At 42.3% G+C, this 25,917-nt stretch overlaps 1 protein-coding gene across 7 annotated transcripts in view; it reads right to left on the reverse strand.

Moving 5' to 3' along the window:
• The window catches only part of LOC128699528 (calpain-A), a 116,172-nt gene that overhangs the window by 63,197 nt on the left and 27,058 nt on the right, over positions 1-25,917 (reverse strand). For 5 of the 7 annotated variants that reach the window (XR_011393682.1, XM_070098068.1, XM_070098067.1 and 2 more), the window contains exons 4-6: positions 25,664-25,917; positions 24,589-24,690; positions 18,198-18,335 (exon numbers count right to left, since the gene is read on the reverse strand). The exon at positions 25,664-25,917 is cut by the window's right edge. Coding sequence is in view for 6 of the 7 variants with exons in the window: in XM_070098068.1 (XP_069954169.1) it covers positions 18,198-18,335; positions 24,589-24,690; positions 25,664-25,750 (327 nt within the window). In the remaining variant the exon portion in view is untranslated. The remainder of the gene's footprint in view (positions 1-18,197; positions 18,336-24,588; positions 24,691-25,663) is intronic. The other 2 variants (XM_070098070.1, XM_070098069.1) reach the window with 2 other exon arrangements.

The following is a 25,917-nucleotide window of genomic DNA, read 5'->3' on the forward strand; positions in this document are numbered from 1 at the left end:
CATGTATCTAACCTGGCTATCCCCAACAACAACAATATTCTTACCTTCCTTGTTGTCGTTCGTCGTGACGATCCCAGTAGTCGACTCACATTCGTCAGGTAGCACCGAGAATGCGTTGGAGGTTTCCACAGGAGTTTCCACAGCAGTCTCTTTCTTCTTCATCGTTTCTGGCTTTCCATTCATCTTCTTGATCGTCAACTTCGTCGTCCCCTGCTGTCCAGCCACTGACCACGATCCCTTCTTGACCTGAGGACTCAAAACAGGAGGACTACTACGAATCCTCTTGTTTTCCTCGGTCAATCGCCGTATCTCCATCTTCGCTACCCTCAATTCTTCCTTAAGTTGCTGGTAAAGTTACTCGATGGAGGGCGTCTTGGTTCAGTTCATGGGAGCACACAAGACACTTCCATTGCAAACACTGCAAGGCTCCAGGCGGACATAAACCAAATCTTTCAGTGGGCTGCAGAAAACAATATGAAGTTCAACGATGAGAAATTTCAATTACTCAGATATGGTAAACATGAGGAAATTAAAACTTCATCAGAGTACAAAAATTCTGGCCACAAAATAGAGCGTGAAACCAACGTCAAAGACCTGGGAGTGATCATTCAAATTCAAATTCAAAGTTTATTCTCTATAAGGATTACAATGCTGAGTTTACAGAATTTGGTTATTGTGTGGTTTACATGTAGTAAAATAATAATTACAGAGTGTACCACTAGAACGCCTAGCATGGCTAGGCATTTCGGGCAGACTTATATTAAATCTTAGGTTTAAAATGTTACAAAATTATGAGATAAGTTGGTATTATGGCTAAGTGACTAAATACTAGTTGTGAGTTTAGCAATGTGAATGCTTTTGTTTTGGCACTATACATAGTTTCAGTATTGGAGTATCACAGGCCAACTTATGACTAGTTAAGATTCATTATTTTGAGATTGAGATTGATATTTCTGTTTATGGTCAAATGGGTGAGTGAGTGTAAGTGTGAACGACCAGGTGGTATTCGTATTATTAGTTGACAGGGTGTATCAGGGAGATAAGATGTTTTCTGATGGTAGTTTTGAAGGTGATGAATGTGTCTGCAGTTTTGGAATTTTCAGGTAGGGTGTTCCAGATTTTAGGGCCTTTGACATACATTGAATTTTTGTACAGGTTTAGTCGGACACGGGGAATGTCATAGAGATGTTTGTGTCTGGTGTTGTGTCTGTGGGTTCTGTCACAACTATCAAGAAAGCATTTTAGGTCAAGGTTAATATTGGAATTTAAGGTCCTGTAGATGTAGATTGCACAGTAGTAAGTGTGGATGTACTAAACAGGGAGTAAGTTTAGATCTATGAAGAGTGGGGGGTGTGTTGCCAGGGATGGGATTTAGTGATTATTCTTACTGCGGCTTTTTGTTGGATTATTATTGGCTTTAGGTGTGTTGCTGCAGTTGAACCCCAAGCACAGATAGCATAGGTGAGGTATGGATATATAAGTGAATGGTATAGTGTGAGAAGGGCAGTTTGCAGCACGTAGTATCGTATCTTGGAGAGGATCCCAACCATTTTGGATACTTTTTTGGTTATGTGTTGGATATGGGTGCTGAAGTTCAGGTTGTTGTCGAGGTACAGGCCTAGGAATTTGCCCTCATTATGCCTCATTATGTCGGAGGATCTCACCTTCAAGGACCATAACATTGTATCAATCGCATCTGCTAGAAAAATGACAGGATGGATAATGAGAACCTTCAAAACTAGGGAGACCAAGCCCATGATGACACTCTTCAGGTCACTTGTTCTATCTAGGCTGGAATATTGCTGCACACTAACAGCACCTTTCAAGGCAGGTGAAATTGCTGACCTAGAAAATGTACAGAGAACCTTCACGGCACGCATAACGGAGATAAAACACCTCAATTACTGGGAGCGCTTGAGGTTCCTAAACCTGTATTCCCTGGAATGCAGGCGGGAGAGATACATGATTATATACACCTGGAAAATCCTAGAGGGACTAGTACCGAACTTGCACACGAAAATCACTCACTACGAAAGCAAAAGACTTGGCAGACGATGCAACATCCCCCCAATGAAAAGCAGGGGTGCCATTAGCACGTTAAGAGACCATACAATAAGTGTCAGGGGCCCAAGACTGTTCAACTGCCTCCCAGCATACATAAGGGGGATTACCAACAGATCCCTGGCAGTCTTCAAGCTGGCACTGGACAAGCACCTAAAGTCGGTTCCTGATCAGCCGGGCTGTGGCTCGTACGTTGGTTTGCGTGCAGCCAGCAGCAACAGCCTGGTTGATTAGGCGCTGATCCACCAGGAGGCCTGGTCACAGACCGGGCCGCGGGGGCGTTGACCCCCGGAACTCTCTCCAGGTAAACTCCAGGTATATTTACCTGGGGTTTACCTGGAGAGAGTTCCGGGGGTCAACGCCCCCGCGGCCCGGTCTGTGACCAGGCCTCCTGGTGGATCAGCGCCTGATCAACCAGGCTGTTGCTGCTGGCTGCACGCAAACCAACGTACGAGCCACAGCCCGGCTGATCAGGAACTGACTTTAGGTGCTTGTCCAGTGCCAGCTTGAAGACTGCCAGGGGTCTGTTGGTAATCCCCCTTATGTGTGCTGGGAGGCAGTTGAACAGTCTCGGGCCCCTGACACTTATTGTATGGTCTCTTAACGTGCTAGTGACACCCCTGCTTTTCATTGGGGGGATGGTGCATCGTCTGCCAAGTCTTTTGCTTTCGTAATGAGTGATTTTCGTGTGCAAGTTCGGTACTAGTCCCTCTAGGATTTTCCAGGTGTATATAATCATGTATCTCTCCCTCCTGCGTTCCAGGGAATACAGGTTTAGAAACCTCAAGCGCTCCCAGTAATTGAGGTGTTTTATCTCCGTTATGCGCGCCGTGAAAGTTCTCTGTACATTTTCTAGGTCGGCAATTTCACCTGCCTTGAAAGGTGCTGTTAGAGTGCAGCAATATTCCAGCCTAGATAGAACAAGTGACCTGAAGAGTGTCATCATGGGCTTGGCCTCCCTAGTTTTGAAGGTTCTCATTATCCATCCTGTCATTTTTCTAGCAGATGCGATTGATACAATGTTATGGTCCTTGAAGGTGAGATCCTCCGACATAATCACTCCCAGGTCTTTGACGTTGGTGTTTCGCTCTATTTTGTGGCCAGAATTTGTTTTGTACTCTGATGAAGATTTAATTTCCTCATGTTTACCATATCTGAGTAATTTAAATTTCTCATCGTTGAACTTCATATTGTTTTCTGCAGCCCACTGAAAGATTTGGTTGATGTCCGCCTGGAGCCTTGCAGTGTCTGCAATGGAAGACACTGTCATGCAGATTCGGGTGTCATCTGCAAAGGAAGACACGGTGCTGTGGCTGACATCCTTGTCTATGTCGGATATGAGGATGAGGAACAAGATGGGAGCTAGTACTGTGCCTTGTGGAACAGAGCTTTTCACCGTAGCTGCCTCGGACTTTACTCTGTTGACGACTACTCTCTGTGTTCTGTTAGTGAGGAAATTATAGATCCATCGACCGACTTTTCCTGTTATTCCTTTAGCGCGCATTTTGTGCGCTATTACGCCATGGTCACACTTGTCGAAGGCTTTTGCAAAGTCTGTATATATTACATCTGCATTCTTTTTGTCTTCTAGTGCATTTAGGACCTTGTCGTAGTGATCCAGTAGTTGAGACAGACAGGAGCGACCTGTTCTAAACCCATGTTGCCCTGGGTTGTGTAACTGATGGGTTTCTAGATGGGTGGTGATCTTGCTTCTTAGGACCCTTTCAAAGATTTTTATGATATGGGATGTTAGTGCTATTGGTCTGTAGTTCTTTGCTGTTGCTTTACTGCCCCCTTTGTGGAGTGGGGCTATGTCTGTTGTTTTTAGTAACTGAGGGACGACCCCCGTGTCCATGCTCCCTCTCCATAGGATGGAAAAGGCTCGTGATAGGGGCTTCTTGCAGTTCTTGATGAACACAGAGTTCCATGAGTCTGGCCCTGGGGCAGAGTGCATGGGCATGTCATTTATCGCCTGTTCGAAGTCATTTGGCGTCAGGATAACATCGGATAGGCTTGTGTTAATCAAATTTTGTGGCTCTCTCATAAAAAATTCATTTTGATCTTCGACTCTCAGTCTGGTTAGCGGCTTGCTAAAAACTGAGTCATATTGGGACTTGAGTAGCTCACTCATTTCCTTGCTGTCATCTGTGTAGGACCCATCTTGTTTAAGTAGGGGCCCAATACTGGACGTTGTTCTCGATTTTGATTTGGCATAGGAGAAGAAATACTTTGGGTTTCTTTCGATTTCATTTATGGCTTTTAGTTCTTCCCGCGATTCCTGACTCCTAAAGGATTCTTTTAGCTTAAGTTCGATGCTTGCTATTTCTCTGACCAGTGTCACCCTGCGCATTTCAGATATATTGACCTCTTTTAGCCGCTCTGTTATTCTTTTCCGTCGCCTGTAAAGGGAGCGCCTGTCTCTTTCTATTTTACATCTACTCCTCCTTTTTTTTAGAGGAATAAGCCTTGTGCATACATCGAGTGCCACCGAGTTAATCTGTTCTAGGCATAAGTTTGGGTCTGTGTTGCTTAGTATATCTTCCCAGCTTATATCGGTTAGGACTTGGTTTACTTGGTCCCACTTTATGTTTTTGTTATTGAAGTTGAATTTGGTGAATGCTCCCTCGTGACTAGTCTCATTTTGTCGGTCTGGGGCTCCACGCATACATGTCTGAACCTCAATTATGTTGTGATCTGAGTATATTGTTTTTGATATGGTGACATTTCTTATCAGATCATCATTGTTAGTGAAGATGAGGTCTAGTGTATTCTCCAGTCTAGTAGGCTCTATTATTTGCTGGTTTAAATTGAATTTTGTGCAGAGATTTAAAAGCTCGTGTGAGTGTGAGTTTTCATCAGAGCTGCCTCCTGGTGTTATTACTGCAACAATATTATTTGCTATATTCCTCCATTTTAGGTGCCTTAAGTTGAAATCCCCCAGGAGCAAGATGTTGGGTGCAGGAGCTGGAAGATTTTCCAGACAGTGGTCAATTTTTAACAGCTGTTCCTGGAATTGCTGGGATGTTGCATCCGGAGGCTTGTAGATATATATATATATAATATATATATAATATATAATATATATATAATATATATATAATATAATATAATGTACATATAATATATATACATATATAATGTCATGTCTGAGGGAAATGTGTGGTGTGAATATAATGCAGAGAATTCGTAGTTTGGAAGTTAGGAGGAGGTGCGGGATTGCCGAAACTGTTGTCCAGAGGGCTGAGGAAGGGTTGTTAAGGTGGTTCGGACATGTAGAGAGAATGGAGCGAAACAGAGTGACTTTAAGAGTGGATCAGTCTGTAGTGGAAGGAAGGCGGGGTAGGGGTCGGCCTAGGAAAGGTTGGAGGGAGGGGGTAAAGGAGGTTTTGTGTGCGAGGGGCTTGCACTTCCAGCAGGCATGCGTGAGCGTGTTTGATAGGAGTGAATGGAGACAAATGGTTTTTAATACTTGACGTGCTGTTGGAGTGTGAGCAAAGTAACATTTATGAAGGGGTTCAGGGAAACCGGCAGGCCGGACTTGAGTCCTGGAGATGGGAAGTACAGTGCCTGCACTCTGAAGGAGGGGTGTTAATGTTGCAGTTTTAAAAACTGTAGTGTAAAGCACCCTTCTGGCAAGACAGTGATGGAGTGAATGATGGTGAAAGTTTTTCTTTTTCGGGCCACCCTGCCTTGGTGGGAATCGGCCAGTGTGATAATAAATAAAAAAACATATAATATATATATATATATATATATATATATATATATATATATATATATATATATATATATATATATATATATATATATATATATTTTCAACAAGTCGGCCGTCTCCCACCAAGGTAGGGTGACCCAAAGAGAAAGAATATCCCCAAAAAGAAAATTCTTTCATCATCATTCAACACTTTCACCTCACTCACACATAATCACTGTTTTTGCAGAGGTGCCCAGAATACAACAGTTTAGAAGTATATACGTATAAAAATACACAATATATCTCTCCAAGCTGCCAATATCCTAAACCCCTCCTTTAAAGTGCAGGCATTGTACTTCCCATTTCCAGGGCTCAAGTCCGGTTATATAAAATAACCGGTTTCCCTGAATCCCTTCACTAAATATTACCCTGCTCACACTCCAACAGATTGTCAGGTCCCAAATACCATTTGTCTCCATTCACTCCTATCTAACACGCTCACGCACGCTTGCTGGAAGTCCAAACCCCTCGCCCACAACACCTCCTTTACCCCCTCTCTCCAACCTTTTCGAGGACAACCCCTACCCCACCTTCCTTCCCCTACAGATTTATACGCTCTCCATGTCTTTCTACTTTGATCCATTCTCTGTAAATGACCAAACCACCTCAACAAACCCTCTTCAGCCCTCTGACTAATACTTTTATTAACGCCACACCTTCTCATAATTTCCACACTCCGAATTTTCTGCATAATATTTACACCACACATTGCTCTTAGACAGGACATCTCCACTGCCTCCAACTGCCTCCTTGCTGCAGCATTTACAACCCAAGCTTCACACCCATATAAGAGTGTTGGTACTACTATACTTTCATACATTCCCTTCTTTGCCTCCATAGATAACATTTTTTGCTTCCACATATACCTCAATGCACCATTCACCTTTTTTCCTTCATCAATTCTATGATTAACCTCATCCTTTATAAATCCATCCGCTGACTCGTCAACTCCCAAATATCTGAAAACATTCACTTCTTCCATACTCCTCCTCCCCAATTTGATAACCAATTTTTCTTTATCTAAATCATTTGATACCCTCATCACCTTAGTCTTTTCTATGTTCACTTTCAACTTTCTACCTTTACACACACTCCCAAATTCGTCCACTAACCTTTGCAATTTTTCTTTAGAATCTCCCATAAGCACAGTATCATAAGCAAAAAGTAACTGTCACTTCCCATTTTGTATTTAATTCTCCATAATTTAATCCCACCCCTCTCCCGAACACCCTAGCATTTACTTCTTTTACAACCCCATCTATAAATATATTAAACAACCATGGTGACATTACACATCCCTGTCTAAGACCTACTTTTACCAGGAAGTAGTCTCCCTCTCTTCTACACACCCTAACTTGAGCCTCGCTATCCTCATAAAAACTCTTAACAGCATTTAGTAACTTACCACCTATTCCATATATATATACCTCACCTAGGCTATTTGTGCTTGAGGATCAACTGCAGCAACACACCTAAAGCCAATAATAACCCAACAAAAAGCCACAGTAAGAATAATCACTAAATCCCATCCCTGGCAACACACCCCCCCACTCTTCACAGATCTAAACTTACTCCCTGTTCAGTACATTCACACTTACTACTGTGCAATCTACATCTACAGGACCTTAAATTCCAATATTAACCTTGACCTAAAACACTTTCTTGATAGTCCTGACAGAACCCATAGGCATAACACCAGACACAAACATCTCTATGACATTCCCCGTGTCCGACTAAACCTTTACAAAAATTCAATGTATGTCAAAGGCCCTAAAATCTGGAACACCCTACCTGAAAACTCTAGAACTGCAGACACATTCATCACCTTCAAAACTACCATTAGAAAACATCTTATCTCCCTGATACACCCCGTCAACTAATTACACGAATACCACCTGGTGGTTCACACTTACACTCACTCACCCATTTGACCATAAACAGAAATATCAATCTCAATCTTAAAATGATGAATCCTAACTAGTCATAAGTTGGCCTGTGATACTCCAATACTGAAACTATGTATTGTGCCAAAACAAAAGCATTCACATTGCTAAACTCACAAACAGTATTTAGTCACTTAGCCATAATACCAACTTACCTCATAATTTGTAATATTTTAAATTTAAGAATTAATCCAAGTCTGCCCGAAATGCCTAGCCATGCTAGGTGTTCTAGTGGCACCCTCTGTATTTAGTACCTTACTACATGTAAACCACACAATAAACAAATTCTGTGAACTCAGCATTGTAATCCTTATAGAGAATAAACTTTGAATTTGAATTTGAATATCTCCCACATTGCCTCCCTATCCACTCTATCATATGCCTTTTCTAAATCCATAATACAATAAAAACTTCCCTACCTTTATCTAAATACTGTTCACATATATGCTTCAATGTAAATACTTGATCTACACATCCCCTACCCACTCTAAGACCTCCTTGCTCATCCACAGTTCTACATTCTGTCTTACCTCTAATTCTTTCAATAATAACCTTACCGTACACTTTTCCTGGTATACTCAGTAAACTTATTCCTCTAATTTTTACAATATCTTGTCCCCCTTCCCTTTATATAAAGGGACTATACACACTCTCCGCCAATCCCTAGGTACCTTCCCCTCTTTCATGCATTAATTAAACAAAAATACCAACCACTCCAACACTGTCCCCCCCTGCTTTTAACATTTCTGTCATGATCCCGTCAGTTCCAGCTGTTTTACCCCTTTCATTGTACGTAGTGCCTCACGCACCTCCCCCAGACTCACATCCTGCTCTTCTTCACTCCTAAAAGATGGTGTACCTCCCTGGCCAGTGCATGAAATTACCGCCTCCCTTTCTTCGTCGACATTTAAAAGTTCCTCAAAATATTCTCGCCATCTACCCAATTCCTCCATTTCCCCATTTACTAACTCCCCTACTCTGTTTGTAACTGACAAATCCATTCATTCCCTAGGCTTTCTTAACTCACTCCAAAATTTTTTCTTACTTTCATTAAAATTTCTTGACAGTGCCTCTCCCATTATCATCTGCTCTCCTTTTGCACTCTCTCACCACTCTCTTCACCTTTCTTTTACTCTCCATATACAGTGGACCCCCGCATAACGATTACCTCCGAATGTGACCAATTATGTAAGTGTATTTATGTAAGTGCGTTTGTATGTGTATGTTTGGGGGTCTGAAATGGACTAATCTACTTCACAATATTTCTTATGGGAACAAATTCGGTCAGTACTGGCACCTGAACATACTTCTGGAGTGAAAAAATATCGTTAACCGGGGGTCCACTGTACTCTACTCTTCTTATAACACTTATGCTTTGTAAAAACCTCTCATAAGCTACCTTTTTCTCTTTTATCACACCCTTTACTTCATCATTCCACTAATCACTCCTCTTTCCTCCTGCACCCACCCTCCTATAATCACAAACTTCTGCCCCACATTCTAATAAAACTATTCCAACCGTCTTCAACCCAGTCCACCTTTCTGCCAATAGTTGCTTATATCTCACCCGAACTTCCTCCTCCCTTAGTTTATACACTTTCACCTCCCTCTTACTTGTTGTTGCCATTTTCCTCTTGTCCCATCTACCTCTTACTCTAACTGTAGCTACAACTAGATAATGATCCGATATATCAGTTGCCCCTTTATAAACGTGTACATCCTGGAGCCTACACATCAACCTTTTATCCACCAATACATAATCTAACAAACTACTTTCATTACGTGCTATATCATTCCTTGTATATTTATTTATCCTCTTTTACATAAAATATGTATTACTTATTACCAAACTTCTTTCTACACATAGCTCAATTAAAGGCTCCCCATTTTCATTTACCCCTAGCACCCCAAATTTACCTACTACTCCCTCCACAACATTTTTACCCACTTCAGCATTTAAATCCCCAACCACAAGTACTCTCACACTTGGTTCAAAAATCCCCACGCATTCACTCAACATTTTCCAAAATCTCTCTCTCTCTCTCCTCTACACTTCTCTCTTCCCCAGGTGCATATATGCTTACTATAACTCACTTCTCACATCCAACTTTTATTTTACTCCACATAATCCTTGAATTAATACATTTATAGTCCTTCTTTTCCTGCCATAGCTTATCCTTCAACATTATTGCTACTCCTTCTTTAGCTCTAACTCTATTTGAAACCCCTGACCTAATCCCATTTATTCCTCTCCAATGAAACTCACCCACCCCCTTCAGCTTTGTTTCACTTAAAGCCATTCATAACATTCATTCATAACATCCACAATCATCTCTTTCTTATCATTTGCACAACATCCACGCACATTCAGACTTCCCACTTTGACAATTTTCTTCTTATTCTTTTTAGTAATTATTACAGTGGACCCCCGGTTATCAGCCGGTTCTGTTTTTGGCCAACTCACTTTTTGGCCGGTTTTTTGGCACCCGGTTATCGGCCGGTTTTTCGGTGCCTGGTTAACAGCCGATAATTCAGTGATCGGCCATTTGGGATGTGTCCATCCACCGCCTGGGGCCGCTTGCGCATCAGTTTGGCTTTGTCTCTCGGTGGCTGAGGAAGCTTCTGCTCATACATCCAAACATTTCACTTGTTTTCCATTGTTTTTAGTGTTTTTTTTTTTTTTGCCGTGCAATTTTGAAATAAGTAACCATGGCTCCAAAGGAAGTTCCTGTGGTAAAGAAAGTGAGAAACACCATGGAATTTAAGAGTGAAGTGAAAGAAAAGTTTGAGAGTGTTATGAAGGTGGTGGAACTTGCCATAATGTACAGCAAGAATAAATCAACAATTACATCCATCCTGGCAAAGAAAGAACAAATCAAAGATGCTAATGTTGCAAAAGGGGTAACTTTTCTAACTAAACAAAGGCCACCAATAATGGAAGAGATGGAAAAGTTATTATTATTGTGGATTAAGGAAAAAGAATTAGTGGGAGACAGTGTTGTGGAGTCGATTATTTGTGAGAAGGCCAGGAAGGTGCATGAGGATCTTGCAAAGAAAATGCCTGGAACAAGTACTGCAGTTTGTGAATTTATGGCCAACAAAGGATGGTTTGATAGATTTAAGAAGCGTAGTGGCATACACAGTGTTGTAAGGCATGGTGAGGCAGCAAGTTCTGACAAATGTGCGGCTGAAAAATTTGTGCAGGAATTCCAGGGGTACATAGAGGTTGAAGGATTCAAACCCCAACAAGTATTCAATTGTGACAAAACAGGCCTGTTTTGGAAGAAAATGCCAAACAGGACCTACATTACCCAGGAGGAAAAGGCATTGCCAGGACACAAGCCTATGAAAGACAGGCTTACTCTCTTGTTGTGTGGTAATGCTAGTGGGGATTTCAAAGTGAAGCCTTTACTCGTGTATCACTCAGAAAATCCCAGTGTGTTCAAGAAAAACAATGTCATGAAGAATAGATTGTGTGTGATGTGGAAAGCTAATCATAAGGCATGGGTCACAAGGCAAATTTTCAGAGTGGGTTAATGATGTGTTTGGTCCAAATGTGAAAAAATACTTCCTGGAAAAGAAATTGCCACTCAAGTGTCTCCTATTACTGGACAATGCTCCTGCACATCCTCCAGACTTGCAAGACCAAGTGTTTAGGGACTTCAGTTTCATCACAGTGAAGTTCTTGCCTCCTAACACCACTCCTCTCCTCCAGCCCATGGATCAGCAGGTCATTTCTAACTTCAAAAAACTCTACACAAAAGCAGTGTTTCAAAAGTGCTTTGAAGTGACATCGGACACTCAGTTGGCCCTAAGAGAGTTCTGGAGGAATCGCTTCACTATCCTCCATTGCATAAGCCTTATAGGTAAGGCTTATGCTCTTAGGACTTTGAACTATGCTTGGAGAAAATTGTGGCCAGATTGTGTCCGAGAGGGATTTTGAAGGGTTTGAGGCTGACCCTGACCCCTGACCCTGCCGACCCTGTGGACTCTATTGTGGCACTGGGGAAGTCTCTGGGGTTGGAGGTGAGTGGCGAGGATGTGGAAGAGTTGGTGGAGGACCACAGGGAAGAGCTAACCACTGAAGAACTGCAAGAGCTTTAACTTGAACAGCAAGAGACTGCAGCTGAGGAACTTGCTTCAGAGGAGGAGGAAGAGGGAGTGAAGGAGGTGCTTTCTTCAGGGATTAAAGAGGTGTGTGCAATGTGGACTAGGGTGCAAGCTTTTGTAGAGAAACACCACCCTGACAAAGCTGAAACAAACCATATCTGCAACATGTTTAGTGACAAAACCTTGTCCCACTTCGGGGAAATCTTAAAGAGATGCCAGAAACAGAGCACTCTGGACAGTTATTTTGTGAGACAGGGGTCCAGTGACTCTGAAGCTGGTCCTAGTGGCATTAAAAGACAAAGAAGGGAAGTAACCCCAGAGAAGGCTTTGCTACCTAAAATCTTTATGGAGGGGGATTCCCCTTCCAAACACTAACTCCTCCCTCTTTCCTCTTCCCTATCTTCCAAAAGCCAGCATTAGCCTTCAATAAAGGTATGTAATACTTACATAATTGTTAAAAAAATTATTTTTTGTGAATACTTTTGTCTGGAACAGATAAATTGTATTTCCATTAATTCTTATGGGAAGTATTAATTCGGTTTTTGACCATTTCAGTTATTGGCCGACCTTCTGGAACGGATTACAGCCGATAACCGGGGGTCCACTGTATATATATATATACAGTATGTGACTAACAAATGGAGAAAATTTTCTTCTAGTGCCAGGAATGTCTGCATTGTTTATTCTGGATCCTATTTTGAAATATTCCTTTCTTGAATTTTGTGTGAAATTGGCCAAATTACCAATTTATTACCATTTTATTAGGTAGCTGAAATAAGTAAATGAGCAGTTTCTTGTACCCAATCAGTAGAATAAAAGGAGTACAGCCTCCCCTCACTTAGTGATGTACTCGTTTACTGATGACTCGGACTTATGACGGACTCTCTGACCAGTATGCATACCAAAATAATGTATATTAGAGCTGATTTCCTCTATTCTGTTTATTACAATACACAGTACACTACTACTGCATAAACATTTAAAAATACAGTGGACCCTCGGTTATCAGCCATAATCCTTTCCAGAAGGTCAGTCTAAATCCGAAAAGGCCGAAAACCAAAATATTACCAATGCTCTTATATGGGTGTGAAGCATGGGTGATGAATGTTGCAGCGAGGAGAAGGCTGGAGGCAGTGGAGATGTCATGTCTGAGGGCAATGTGTGGTGTGAATATAATGCAGAGAATTCGTAGTTTGGAAGTTAGGAGGAGGTGCGGGATTACCAAAACTGTTGTCCAGAGGGCTGAGGAAGGGTTGTTGAGGTGGTTCGGACATGTAGAGAGAATGGAGCAAAACAGAATGACTTCAAGAGTGTATCAGTCTGTAGTGGAAGGAAGGCGGGGTAGGTAAGGTTGGAGGGAGGGGGTAAAGGAGGTTTTGTGTGCAAGGGGCTTGGACTTCCAGCAGGCATGCGTGAGCATGTTTGATAGGAGTGAATGGAGACTGGGGGGCGGTGGGAGTGTTTTGAATGTAGTGAAGAGGCTGTGAAAACATGGGACCAGGAAATTGGCGTTCACGGCGGCCTAAGGATTAATATAGGCCTCACTTCATAATAGGAAGTGTCGTAACTGTTCCTGGTGAAGAGTGAGGGAATGTGATTTACGGGACCACCGTAATAAAGTGGTAAAATGAGTGAATAATGGTAGGACCGGGGGTGACTGGCGCGTCGCCATGGACTGTGTCCCGGGGAAAAATACCCGTGGTTTAATCATCACTCATCAGTCTCATTTCTTAATGGAGTGGTCTCCAATGTGTATAATACTTAGGAGACATTAAACTGTATGGTGGGCTAAGAAGTAATCAGTGATAATAACACCAAGTTAAGAGAATGTGTGAAGTGAAATGAGTCGCCGTTCTCAGAGTGAGCATCTGTTTATCTCGTGTTCCTGTCTCGAGGATAGTGAAGTTTTTATGGAGTCACGACTTCTAAACCGGGACAAACCAATGGATACCTCGTCCTGCTGGAATAAGAACCATGTCTGTGTAGCAGGACATCGAAATGTGATGGTGAATGGAGGAAATAAGGAGCATCAATCACCCACAGTTAAGTAACCCTTCTAGTTATAGCAGACTGATACTGGCCAGTTAGGTATGTTGTAATTGGATAGGTTATGGGTGATCCAGCTACTTCAAGTGACCACCAGAGAATATCTGGTAAGTGGTGGGATTATGTACAAGTGTTTTTCCTTGATGGATATATCCATGTGTAACCTACCCCCCCCCTTCATTCAGTTAAACTAATATAATCTATACAGTCCACAATTAATTAGTAGCGCCGTACTTGTGGGTGCTATCCAATTTTACTGGTCTCGGAGAGATATGGATAAGATTGTGAATGTCAAAGGAGCCACCTGCAGTGACCAGAGGTGGTTAAGTTTTCTCACATGTCTACACGGGGTGACTACGGTAAACAATATAGTTGTTGTCTCCCAATGAGATTACTCATATGCATGTAATGTTGAGGTACGTACAGGTAACACCCCTAGGAAATTTTCCATAGATACTAATATCAACTCTACAGCTTATTTATCTATCACAATTCATCTAATATAACATAATAAACAATATTAATAACATAGAAACATACATACATGATATAGTGGTGGTGGTGGCAGTGGCAGCAGCCACTGCCACTAATCATACTACTAGTCACACTGAAACACCACTAGTCACATTGAAACAATGTAGATAATTTATAAATAAGAAATATTGTATAAAAACATAATAGAGAATGTAAAGAAATAAAGTGGCTATTGTGGAGAACGTAAAGAAATAAAGTGGTTATTGAGATGATAGCAGAGGTTTAGGGTGGTGGAAGATATGCAGGGCGGCACATGTTGTCAGTGGCCCTATACACCTCCAACAACATTGGAAGAGTTTTGTGTCATCCTTTTTCTAACACTTAATTGCTTAACTTACTTGCTACACTGTTAATGCTACACTTTATCGCTGGCTGGCACTATGGCCTTTATCGACTCCTGCTGCTTTAGTATCGTACATATCATAGAATCACTGAAGAAGGCACATTCTCCCCTCTCTCTCTCACCCCTTTACAAAAGGGCTGGTGGCACTAGGCACTTTCTTTGGGCCCATGGTGGCTTATTTCGCAGTCGCACTCAATAAACAACCACAAAAAAATGGATTATGACGAGATGTTTGGATGAATGCGTGGAGTGTTGCTCACTCACCGAGAGACACAGCCAGACTGACTCACAAACGTGGCAGAGTGGCAGGCTGATGCGTTCAATAAGGCCGATTTCTGAGTTGATGGCTGAAATCCGGGACAGAATTTCAGCCAAAAAAGCAGCCGAAATCAGAATCGGCCGATATCCAGAATGGCCGATAACCGAGGGTCCACTATACCATAAATGTTATAAATGGTGCAAAGGTGACATTAAAAAAATATCTAAAGATGGTTGATACAAACAGGGCCGGATTACCGCATAGGCAAACTAGGCATTTGCCTAGGGCCCCGCGCATTTGGGGGCCCCGCAGTCCAAGGGGTTCAGGGGCTCATCCAAGACTGCGCACATGGTGCAAGTGCAAAGGGGTCCCTACCTAAAAAGTTCAAGTGTTTGGAGAGTAAAATTGATTTTTAAAAATTAATCAAAACAAAAATAAATAATGAAATAAAATAAAACTGCAAAATACTTTGCAATAAGTGTAGATTCAACACCAGATATTTCACATACAGATCAATTGACATTCATTGTTTGCTTTGTCAACTCCAGTGGTAAGCCTGTAGAGCGCTTTATAAAATTCATTCCTCTTTCAGGCCATGATGGAGAAACAATGATGAATGTAGTACTGGATACTCTGCTTGAACATGATCTCTCTATTATGGATTGCCGTGGCCAGAGCTACGACAATGCAAGTAACATGTCGGGTAAATATAATGGATTGCAAGCCCGTATCAAGCAAATCAACCCACTTGCTGAATATGTGCCCTGCTCAGCACATTCTCTTAATCTTGTTGGGTCATGTGCTGCGGAGTGTTGTGTCGCTGCAGTTTCATTTTTTGGACTTTTACAAGCACTCTTTAATTTTTTCTCTGCTTCAACCTATCGGTGGAGTATACTCAAGTCAACCATTCATGGAGATGTCATCAAATCATTATCAACAACAAGGTGGTCAGCACAGCATGATGCAACACATGCTTTGAAAGACAGCTTTGCTGAAATACGTTCTGCTTTGATCCAAATAGCAGAGGATGAAGACCAGACAGCAACTACAAGAAGCGAAGCAGCCAGCTTAGCATCAAAATTGGAAGATTTGAATTGGCCTTACTCTGTGTGCTTTGGGACTGTATACTGGAACGGTTAAATGCCACGAACAAGACACTTCAGAAAATTGAAATTGAAATGGCTACTTGTGCTAACCTCTATGCAGGCTTAGTGGAATTTGTAAGCTCACTTCGCAATGATGAAGCTTTTGAAATGTTTGAAGAGAAAGCTAAACTGCTGGTGAAAGACTACAGTTACCGGGCTGATCATCAGCGGTCAAGGAAGAGGAAACGCAATTTTGAAGTGCCAGACAATGAAATTGTGTTGCTACCAAGGCAGAAATGTAAGACAGCTACATACTTCGTCATTCTGGATTCACTGATTACAGAATTGGTGAAAAGAAAAGAAATCTACCAGAATCTCAATGACAAGTTTGGATTTCTGTTCAAAATTACTACTATGCCAGATGCAGAATTGAGAGAAGCTGCATTAAAGTTGTAACAACACCTTTCAGCAGATGTTCAGGACACATTTGTTGAAGAAATAGTTCATTTTTCTGGGTATATGAATCTGATTAAAGCTCCACCTGAAAAATGTGCGCCCTCAGCTGCTTTGAAACATTTAAGAAATGCAGGTATCTCAGAAACCTTCCCTAATGTTGACATAGTGTATCGCCTTTACCTAACACTTTCAGCTTCTAACTGTGAAGGAGAACGTTCATTTTCTGTTTTGAAAAGAGTGAAAAACCAGCTCCGTTCAACAATGAGCCAAGACAAATTGTGTAACCTAGCCTTGTTGACCATTGAGTCTGATCTAACAAGAAATATTGATTTTCAGAATATAATTGATGATTTTGCCAATATGAAATCCAGAAAAAAATTTATTTAAGAAGTGCCTGTGAATATAAACAATTCTTTACTTTCTTGAGTTTATATGATTTGATAGTCTTATGCATGATGCAATGATAACAATAATGGTCATTGATTTATAAAGGGAATAATAGTGCTGTAGTGGTTATGCTGAATATAATAGGTACATGATGTCACTACTTTAATAGCCTAATCTAGTAATACTATGCTGTCTTGAGTTTATTCTCTTTAAAATGCATAATTTAACAAGATAGTTAAAATGGCTGTTGGTAAATGGTTTTGGTTGTCTTGATGCACTTTCCCTATTAAATTTAATCTAAATAGCCAGAATGTATTTAATTAGACCTTAAACAGGCTCACACCGACCCCCACCCCCAAGCTGGAAGGGGTCGCTTCGCTTACCCGTAACTCAAAGGGACCCCGCCAATCTGAATAGCCTAGGGCCCGGAGACTTCTTAATCCGGCCCTGGATACAAACCCACCACCAGTACAATGTGCTCCTCGCTTAACGACCAATTCGCTTACCAACCTACTCTTAAGAACAGAACCCTGTCATTCAGTAAGGAGAGGCTGTATTTGTATTTTTTCCAAATATTGTTAGTTTTTGGTCAGTGTTTATAAAATACACTACATGGCATCTTCTGAAGCTACTGTGGAGATGTTGTCAGGGCCTAGGGACTCAGTAACTCTTTTAATCTTGAATGGAAAGATGTCGCTTGTGCTCATGACTTAAGGTGTTTCACATACATGGACTCTCACAGGTAATTAATTATTGTTTTCCCTCAAAATTTATTCTCCTATTAGCAAAGTTTTCCTTGTTATTCATAAACAGATTGTCATGATTGTTACAGACTATTACAAAACGCATCTGTAATAGTCTTTCCCATTTATGATTTATTTATTTTAAAATACCAACACAAAAAAACATTCAAAATTAAGAATTTTTTTTGTATACAATGTAATGATACTATATTGTTCAATAAGTTCTCTACAATTCTGTTCATTTAGAGTAAACTAGAACATCCTAAGCATTACCAATTGGTAGAAATTTTACTGATGTGTTGCTCTATCAAAAACCATTAATTTATTTTTTCTCTTATTATTTTTAGGCAAGCTTCATGAAACCTCTAGTTTACACTAGTTACCACCTTTGTAACTTACAATAAATAATTAATTGGAATTTGATTATTATTAATAAAAATTCCTAAATGCTGCTCCTCCCCTTAAAGACTCACATAGGGCCTCTTCCACTCAACGTCGGGATCAACACGACTGGAGAAGAAGAGAGATGTATTATCTGCAGGGAAGTCCTCATCGCAGTAATGTTCATCCACTGCCAGGTTGTTCCTAAGGTGCTCTATGGTCTCTGCTTCCTGAAAGGAACACCAGTTATGGACCGACACTCCAGCAGTCTTAGCCTCTTTCCTGGAACCCCTGTCAACTTCAAAACTTGAAGTCTATTATTCATATACCCTAAACCATATCCATAATTTGTTTCAAGTCATAGCTCATGATTTAGAGCAAATTTTGATAAAGGAACAAATCCAAGTGTTCTTTGTATTATGCTGTAGGTGTATCCCTACTGGCCCATGGCAGATGTACTACCTCAGTCATGCCATAAATACTTTGCTATGCCAAATAATAATATTCAGACTGTTCTAATCAAACACAGTGACTGTATATTGCTTGCTGAAATCATGAGATGGCTTAGTAAAGCATCCATGGGCTTAGCATTTTTTCTTTTTATTATATATATAATATAATATAACACTAACACTCACTCACTCACTCACTCACTCACATACACACACACACACACACACACACACACACACACACACACACACACACACACACACACACACACACACACACACACACACACACACACACACACACATGCCAGAAACGAGTACACACAGATAAGGAGGGAGGCCCAGCGACAGTACGAAAATGACATAGCATCGAAAGTCAAGTCTGACCCGAAACTGCTGTATAGCCACATTAGGAGGAAGACAACAGTCAAAGACCAGGTGATAAGGCTGAGGAAAGAAGGTGGGGAACTCACAAGAAACGATCAAGAGGTATGTGAGGAGCTCAACATGAGATTTAAGGAAGTATTTACAGTGGAGACAGGAAGGCCTCTCGGGGGACAGACCAGATGGGGACACCAGCAAGGAATATACCAACAAGTGTTGGATGACATGCATACAGATGAGGAGGTGAAGAAACTGCTAAGGGACATCGATACCTCAAAGGCAATGGGACCGGATAACATCTCCCCGTGGGTCCTTAGAGAGGGAGCGGATATGTTGTGTGTGCCACTTACCACAATCTTCAACACGTCCCTGGAAACTGGGCAACTACCTGAGGTATGGAAGACGGCAAATGTAGTTCCCATTTTTAAAAAAGGAGACAGAAAAGAGGCACTAAACTATAGACCTGTGTCACTGACGTGTATAGTATGCAAAGTTATGGAGAAGATTATCAGGAGGAGAGTGGTGGAGCACCTGGAACAGGACAAGAGTATAAACGCCAAACAGCATGGATTCATGGAAGGAAAATCCTGTGTCACAAACCTTCTGGAGTTTTATGATAAAGTAACAGAAGCAAGACATGAGAGAGAGGGGTGGGTTGATTGCATCTTCTTGGACTGCAAGAAGGCCTTTGACACAGTTCCTCACAAGAGATTAGTGCAGAAGCTAGAGGATCAGGCTCATATAACAGGAAGGGTATTGCAATGGATCAGAGAATACCTGACAGGGAGGCAACAACGAGTCATGGTACGTAATGATGCATCACAATGGGCACCTGTGACGAGCGGGGTCCCACAGGGGTCAGTCCTAGGACCAGTGCTATTTTTGGTATATGTGAACGACATGATGGAAGGGTTAGACTCAGAAGTGTCCCTGTTCGCAGACGATGTGAAGTTAATGAGGAGAATTAAATCAGATAAGGACCGGGCAGGACTTCAAAGAGACCTGGACAGACTGGACACCTGGTCCAGCAACTGGCTTCTCGAATTTAATCCCGCCAAATGCAAAGTCATGCCCAGTGTTCATGCCCAGCACATTGATGTTGCCACCCATACACATCTTGAAATGATGTTCTTCAAGCTCTGCATAAACACTAGTACCTCTGTACTAGCATGTGCAATGTACAGACCTCAGTGGCAACATGCAGATCCCATCAACTTCCTAATGGAAAATATTGACTCCCTTCTGCTACAACACAACTGTCAATATATCATAATTGTTGGTGACCTCAACCAGCACCTTATACAGAGGGACTTTGATGACCTTCTTGCAGTGTTTGACATGAGAAACTTTGTTGATTTCCCAACTCACATCTCTGGCTCCTCCCTTGACCAAGTAGTGAGTGATCTGGCAGAAGGCATAGTCACTTGTCAACCCCTCGGCTATGTTGGATCGTCTGACCACAAGGCTGTTTTTACGACACTTAAGATCCCAACAGAACGAGTTGAGGAGTCCACACGCACAACCTGGCTATGGGAAAGAGGTGATTGGCCAGCCCTTCGCTCTGAGCTTGCCACCACCAATTGGAATGCTCTTCTCCAAGGGGATGTTGACAACCAAGTGAAAGCCTTCACTGGACACATCCTTAATCTACAACAAGAACACATTCCTCACCGGCAATATGTGACGAAGCCTACAGATCAGCCTTGGTTTGGCTTTCATTGTAGAGAGGCTGCTACTGCTAAGTACAAAGCATGGCGAAGGTATAAGAGACATCCTACCACCTATAACAGGAACTTGCACAGGCAAGCCTGTAGACATATGGGTGACGTTCAAAAGTGGGCCATTGCTAAATGGGAGGTGGACACTAAAAGAAAGCTAGCATCAGGTAGGGTAGGCTCCAAAACCTGGTGGTCCCTGGTCAAGGACAGACAATGTTATCTGCCTGATGAACTCATTCCACCTCTAAATCGACAGGATGGGACCACCTCTACTAGTAGTCAAGAGAAGGCAGACCTCTTTGCTGAACACTTTGCTACCAAAATGCAAATTCCTGATCCAGCAAGGGACCCTCCTTGGCTAGCTGCAAGAACTGTGTCAAAACTATCAGTGGTGACAATAAGGCAGGAGGAGGTGCATTTCCTTCTTAAATCGCTTGACCAAAAAAAGGCTGTGGGCCCAGACAAGTTGAGCCCAAGATTGCTGAGAAGATGTGCAGACCAGCTAGCAGCACCTCTAACTCGCATCTTTCAGCACTGCCTAGTACAGTGTAAATGGCCCTCTCTATGGAAAGAGACAAATGTAGTCCCTGTTCACAAAAAGAAGAGCAGAGCAGAAATCAGCAACTACAGACCAGTGTCACTCCTGTCAATCACTGGTAAGGTCCTTGAGACAATAATCTCAAGACAAATGACAGAGTTTTTTGACTATCACTCACTACTTTGTGATCGTCAATATGGCTTCGGGAAAGGTTACTCTGCTGCTGATCTGTTGTTAAACCTCTCCACTAAGTGGCACCAGTCACTGGATGAATCCAAAGTCAGCTGTGTGGTAGCATTGGACATGCTGGCGCTTTCGACCGGGTGTGGCACCAGGGCCTCTTAGCAAAACTTCAAGCACTGGGAATTGCAGGCTCTACGCTATGTCTCCTCAGTGATTACCTTCATGGTAGATCTCTAAGGGTAGTTCTCAATGGAACGGAATCAGCAAGACATCCTATTGGGGCAAGCGTTCCACAAGGAAGTGTGCTGGGACCATTGTTATGGAATGTCTACTTCAACGACCTTCTTCATCTCATCCCAGAATCACATGCATATGCAGACGACTGCACACTGACATTCACTTATCCAAGAGAAGAAATGCCAGCTGCTCTAAGCTACATCAATCACCAGCTGAGAGCTATATCAGCTTGGGGAAATAGATGGCAAGTAACATTTGCACCTGAGAAAACGCAAATGATGATCGTCTCTAGGCACCATGATGGTAATGCAGGTGCAGTAGTAAGGATGAATGGGAGGGTGTTGGCACCTGGAGAAGAAGTTGATATCCTTGGGGAGAAATTTGACTCCAAACTAACCATGAAGAACCATGTTGTAAATCTTGCAAACAAGGCAGCCAGGAAGCTTACAGCACTTCGCCGTATCTCGCCTCTACTTGGCAGTAGGGGTTGCAAGATTCTGTACGAGGCACAAGTACGCTCGCACCTTGAGTATGCTCCACTTTCTTGGTGTGCCTGCCCCCCCTCTCATCTGCGACTGCTTGACAGAGTAGAGAACAGAGCAAGACGTCTCATCTCTCGCCTGGACCCATCCTGGATAGATCTGTCATTTCAGCAGAGCCTTCAACATAGGAGGGATGTAGGTGGCCTTACTGTTATGTACAAGGCTAATATTGTCAAAGTACCACACTTGGATCTACTTCGAGGACAGCATGAAACAAGCTTTTATGCCACAAGACGGGCAGAAAACAGCAACTTCACTCTGGCTGTACCCTTCTCCAGAACTTCACTCCATCTGAGATCCTATATACCCAGGATGACTCGAGTATGGAACACATTCGTACTGCATAATGATGTCGAGATAAAGTCAGTTGATCAAATGAAAATGCTCGCCCACAGATGGCTCCAACTTCATCCTGTTCCCTACTTGTATGTCTCATAACAATAAAAATGCTTTCAAATGAGCTGATGTAGGTAACAGCTCTTAGCTTGTCAATAAAGTTAGGAATCCTTAACCTGTAAATAGCTTGTCAATAAAGCTAGGGATCCTTAACCTTGTCAAACCCTGTGTAAAAAAAAAAAAGTCACGAAGATAGGGGAAGGGCAAAGAAGACCGCAAACAGAGTATAGGCTAGGTGGCCAAAGACTGCAAACCTTGCTCAAGGAGAAAGATCTTGGAGTGAGTATAACACCGAGCATGTCTCCGGAAGCACACATCAACCAGGTAACTGCTGCAGCATATGGGTGCCTGGCAAACCTGAGAACAGCGTTCCGATACCTTAATAAGGAATCGTTCAAGACACTGTACACCGCGTACGTCAGGCCCATACTGGAGTATGCAGCACCTGTTTGGAACCCGCACTTGATAAAGCACGTCAAGAAACTAGAGAAAGTGCAAAGGTTTGCGACAAGGTTAGTTCCAGAGCTAAGGGGAATGTCTTATGAAGAAAGGTTAAGGGAAATCGGCCTGACGACACTGGAGGACAGGAGGGTCAGGGGAGACATGATAATGACATAAAATACTGCGCGGAATAGACAAGGTGGACAAAGACAGGATGTTCCAGGGAGGGGACACAGAAACAAGAGGTCACAATTGGAAGTTGAAGACACAGATGAGTCAGAGAGATACTAGGAAGTATTTCTTCAGCCATAGAGTTGTCAGGCAGTGGAATAGCCTAGAAAGTGATGTAGTGGAGGCAGGAACCATACATAGTTTTAAGACGAGGTATAATAAAGCTCATGGAGCAGGGAGAGAGAGGACCCAGAAGCAACCGGTGAAGAGGCAGGGCCAGGAGCTAGGACTCGACCCCTGCAACCACAAATAGGTGAGTACACACACACACACGGGAAAATCTCTCCCCTTCCCACATTCCACAAATCACTTAAACTACAACATAACATTAAGGTGGCCAGGTGTGATGGGGGTGGGAAGTTACACATCCTAAACATCAGATTATATCGCTCTGAAAATACATAGCTATGGAAGAGCTGTTATTACAAAAACTATTATTACTGGCCACCTTTCAGGGAGCAATTATTATTTGCCAATGGTGAAGACAAAGCAGCAGACTCTCGGAGTATTTTTTCAGATTTCAGATTTCAAAATTTTATTCCTGATCTATCCTGGAAAGACTTGTGTTGAATTTATATTTCTACCCCTTATCATAAAGGACCCACGCCTTTCTGAACTTAGCCAGCGTACACCTAAGTATCACACCAAGAATCACCAAAACAACTGCCTCTTGTGAGATGCAGCAGAAATAGAGCCCTCATTTTGGGAGATTAGTTACTTTGCTATCCAAAGGAGGTACATTTATAACACCACATCCAATCTCAGGGACCAGGAGCACATCACCTGTTCCAGGGCAGTGCCAATATACTGTCCCACAAAAAGAGCTGTAAGGGGAAGGGCGGAATTCAGTCACAAGAACTAGTAGAAGACACAAGTGCCTTAACTGCCATATACGAAAAATGGAGCAAAGGAGGTTGGAAACTTCCTTCTTAATTACTCAAAATGCATCACATCCATCACATTCATTTCGCCACATTTAACGTGATTGGAAGTTATGCCTTTCCCAGTGACCACCACCTACGTTACCAGTGGATCAGGATGAGTGCATTATCAGTGGAAACATCGGTTGGTTAATGATGAGAAAACTGGGAAAAAGGTTGAGCGTCTTACTTCATAAATAAATTTAGACAGGAGAAATATTCCCATCATTTAGACTAAAAATGAAAGATACAGAGTTCTTAGGACAATATACACGAAAACAGCGTCCCTTCCAGAGAATAAATCTAAAGTACCATAAGGTAACAGCTTTCGGAGTAAGATCTCACTATTCAGCTCACAATATTCATGACTCCCAGATCCTACTTGCTCAGATCACAAGATACAATGAATCAACCAGGCTAGTTCACCCACATGATACTCACAACAATTCCCAGTCGACCATCGACAAAGTCGGATTCTGGCAGCTCGAAGGCTCCTTCTTCACCAGTCTTTGGTTTCTCTGTGGCTTCGTCAGTCACCGTCACCTAATCCAGCATCAGAAAATAACACTTAGTATGTACATGCAGAGCACATAATTAATGTTTACACACACAAAGGACAAGCAGAACACATGGGAAAATAAGACTTGACCAAGTACACAAAGCACATTTATTTGGGAACTAGAGCTGGGGCGATGAGGTCTGATCTGAGGGTAGAGTAGCTGTAATTACTCTGATAAAGATTTTTTCACCAGCATCATGATCTCACCTTTTCTACCCCTCCAATCCCTGCTAGATTCCTCACCCAGCTCTTTCTTCACCCCTTAATAATAATATATTTATTTCTACAAGTACATGTACAAGGTATACAGGCCTAACTGACATCATACAGGCCTAACTGACATCAATGACATACTACTATATAGAAAGTTGCTTGTTATACACAGCATTTCGGGCAGATTAGGTCAGTTTTGTCCCAGGGTGTGACCCACAACAGTCGACTAACACCCAGGTATCCATTTTACTGACGGGTGAACATAGATAACAAGTGTATAGAAACACGCCCAATGTTTTTACCCGGGCTGCTATGTATGATAATCTATGTAAATGTATTTGTGTATACCTGAATAAACTTACTTAACGGAACAGGATGGATATCGATAACTTTTCCCCGACCTAGAAGTTAGAATTTCAGAGGGAAGGACCCCAGAGGCCAATAGCAGAAAAGGAAGGAGAGGGGAGGAATGGGGAAAGGACAGCGAAGGGAAAGGAGGAATGGGTAGGGAAGGGGAGATTGGAGAGGGGTGTAATAAGACTGAAGGGTTCAATTCCTCAGACCAAAAGCCTCTTCACTGTGGCAGGGAGCTCAACATAAAGAGGTTAGGGGGTCAAATAGTGCAAAAGGAATGGAAGTTTGACCCAAATTAAAGGGAGCACAGATCCGATTTCCCAGATCAGAAGCTCCCCCTTGCTGACATCAATGAACCTCACTTAGAAAAACCAAAGAGTGAACACTTACCGGAGGCCTGGAGCCAGTTCCGTTGGAAAGTTCTCTGTCATGATCTGGGTGATTAGCAGCACCAGGCCGACTTACCCCGCACCCCATCCTTCCTTTCCCTCTCCTGATAATGGCTATCAATTTCTTGGCTGATGATGTTTGTTTTTATGCTATAGGACTGTGTCGATGCTGTGGTGATGCTGTGATTTCTGTTCCTGAATTCTGGCGTCGTTATTGCATCTTACGTACCATTGCTCGCTTCGCTATTACCACTA

The sequence above is a fragment of the Cherax quadricarinatus genome, chromosome 61 (genome assembly GCF_038502225.1).
Source record: "Cherax quadricarinatus isolate ZL_2023a chromosome 61, ASM3850222v1, whole genome shotgun sequence".
NCBI classification, from domain to species: Eukaryota; Metazoa; Arthropoda; class Malacostraca; order Decapoda; family Parastacidae; genus Cherax; species Cherax quadricarinatus.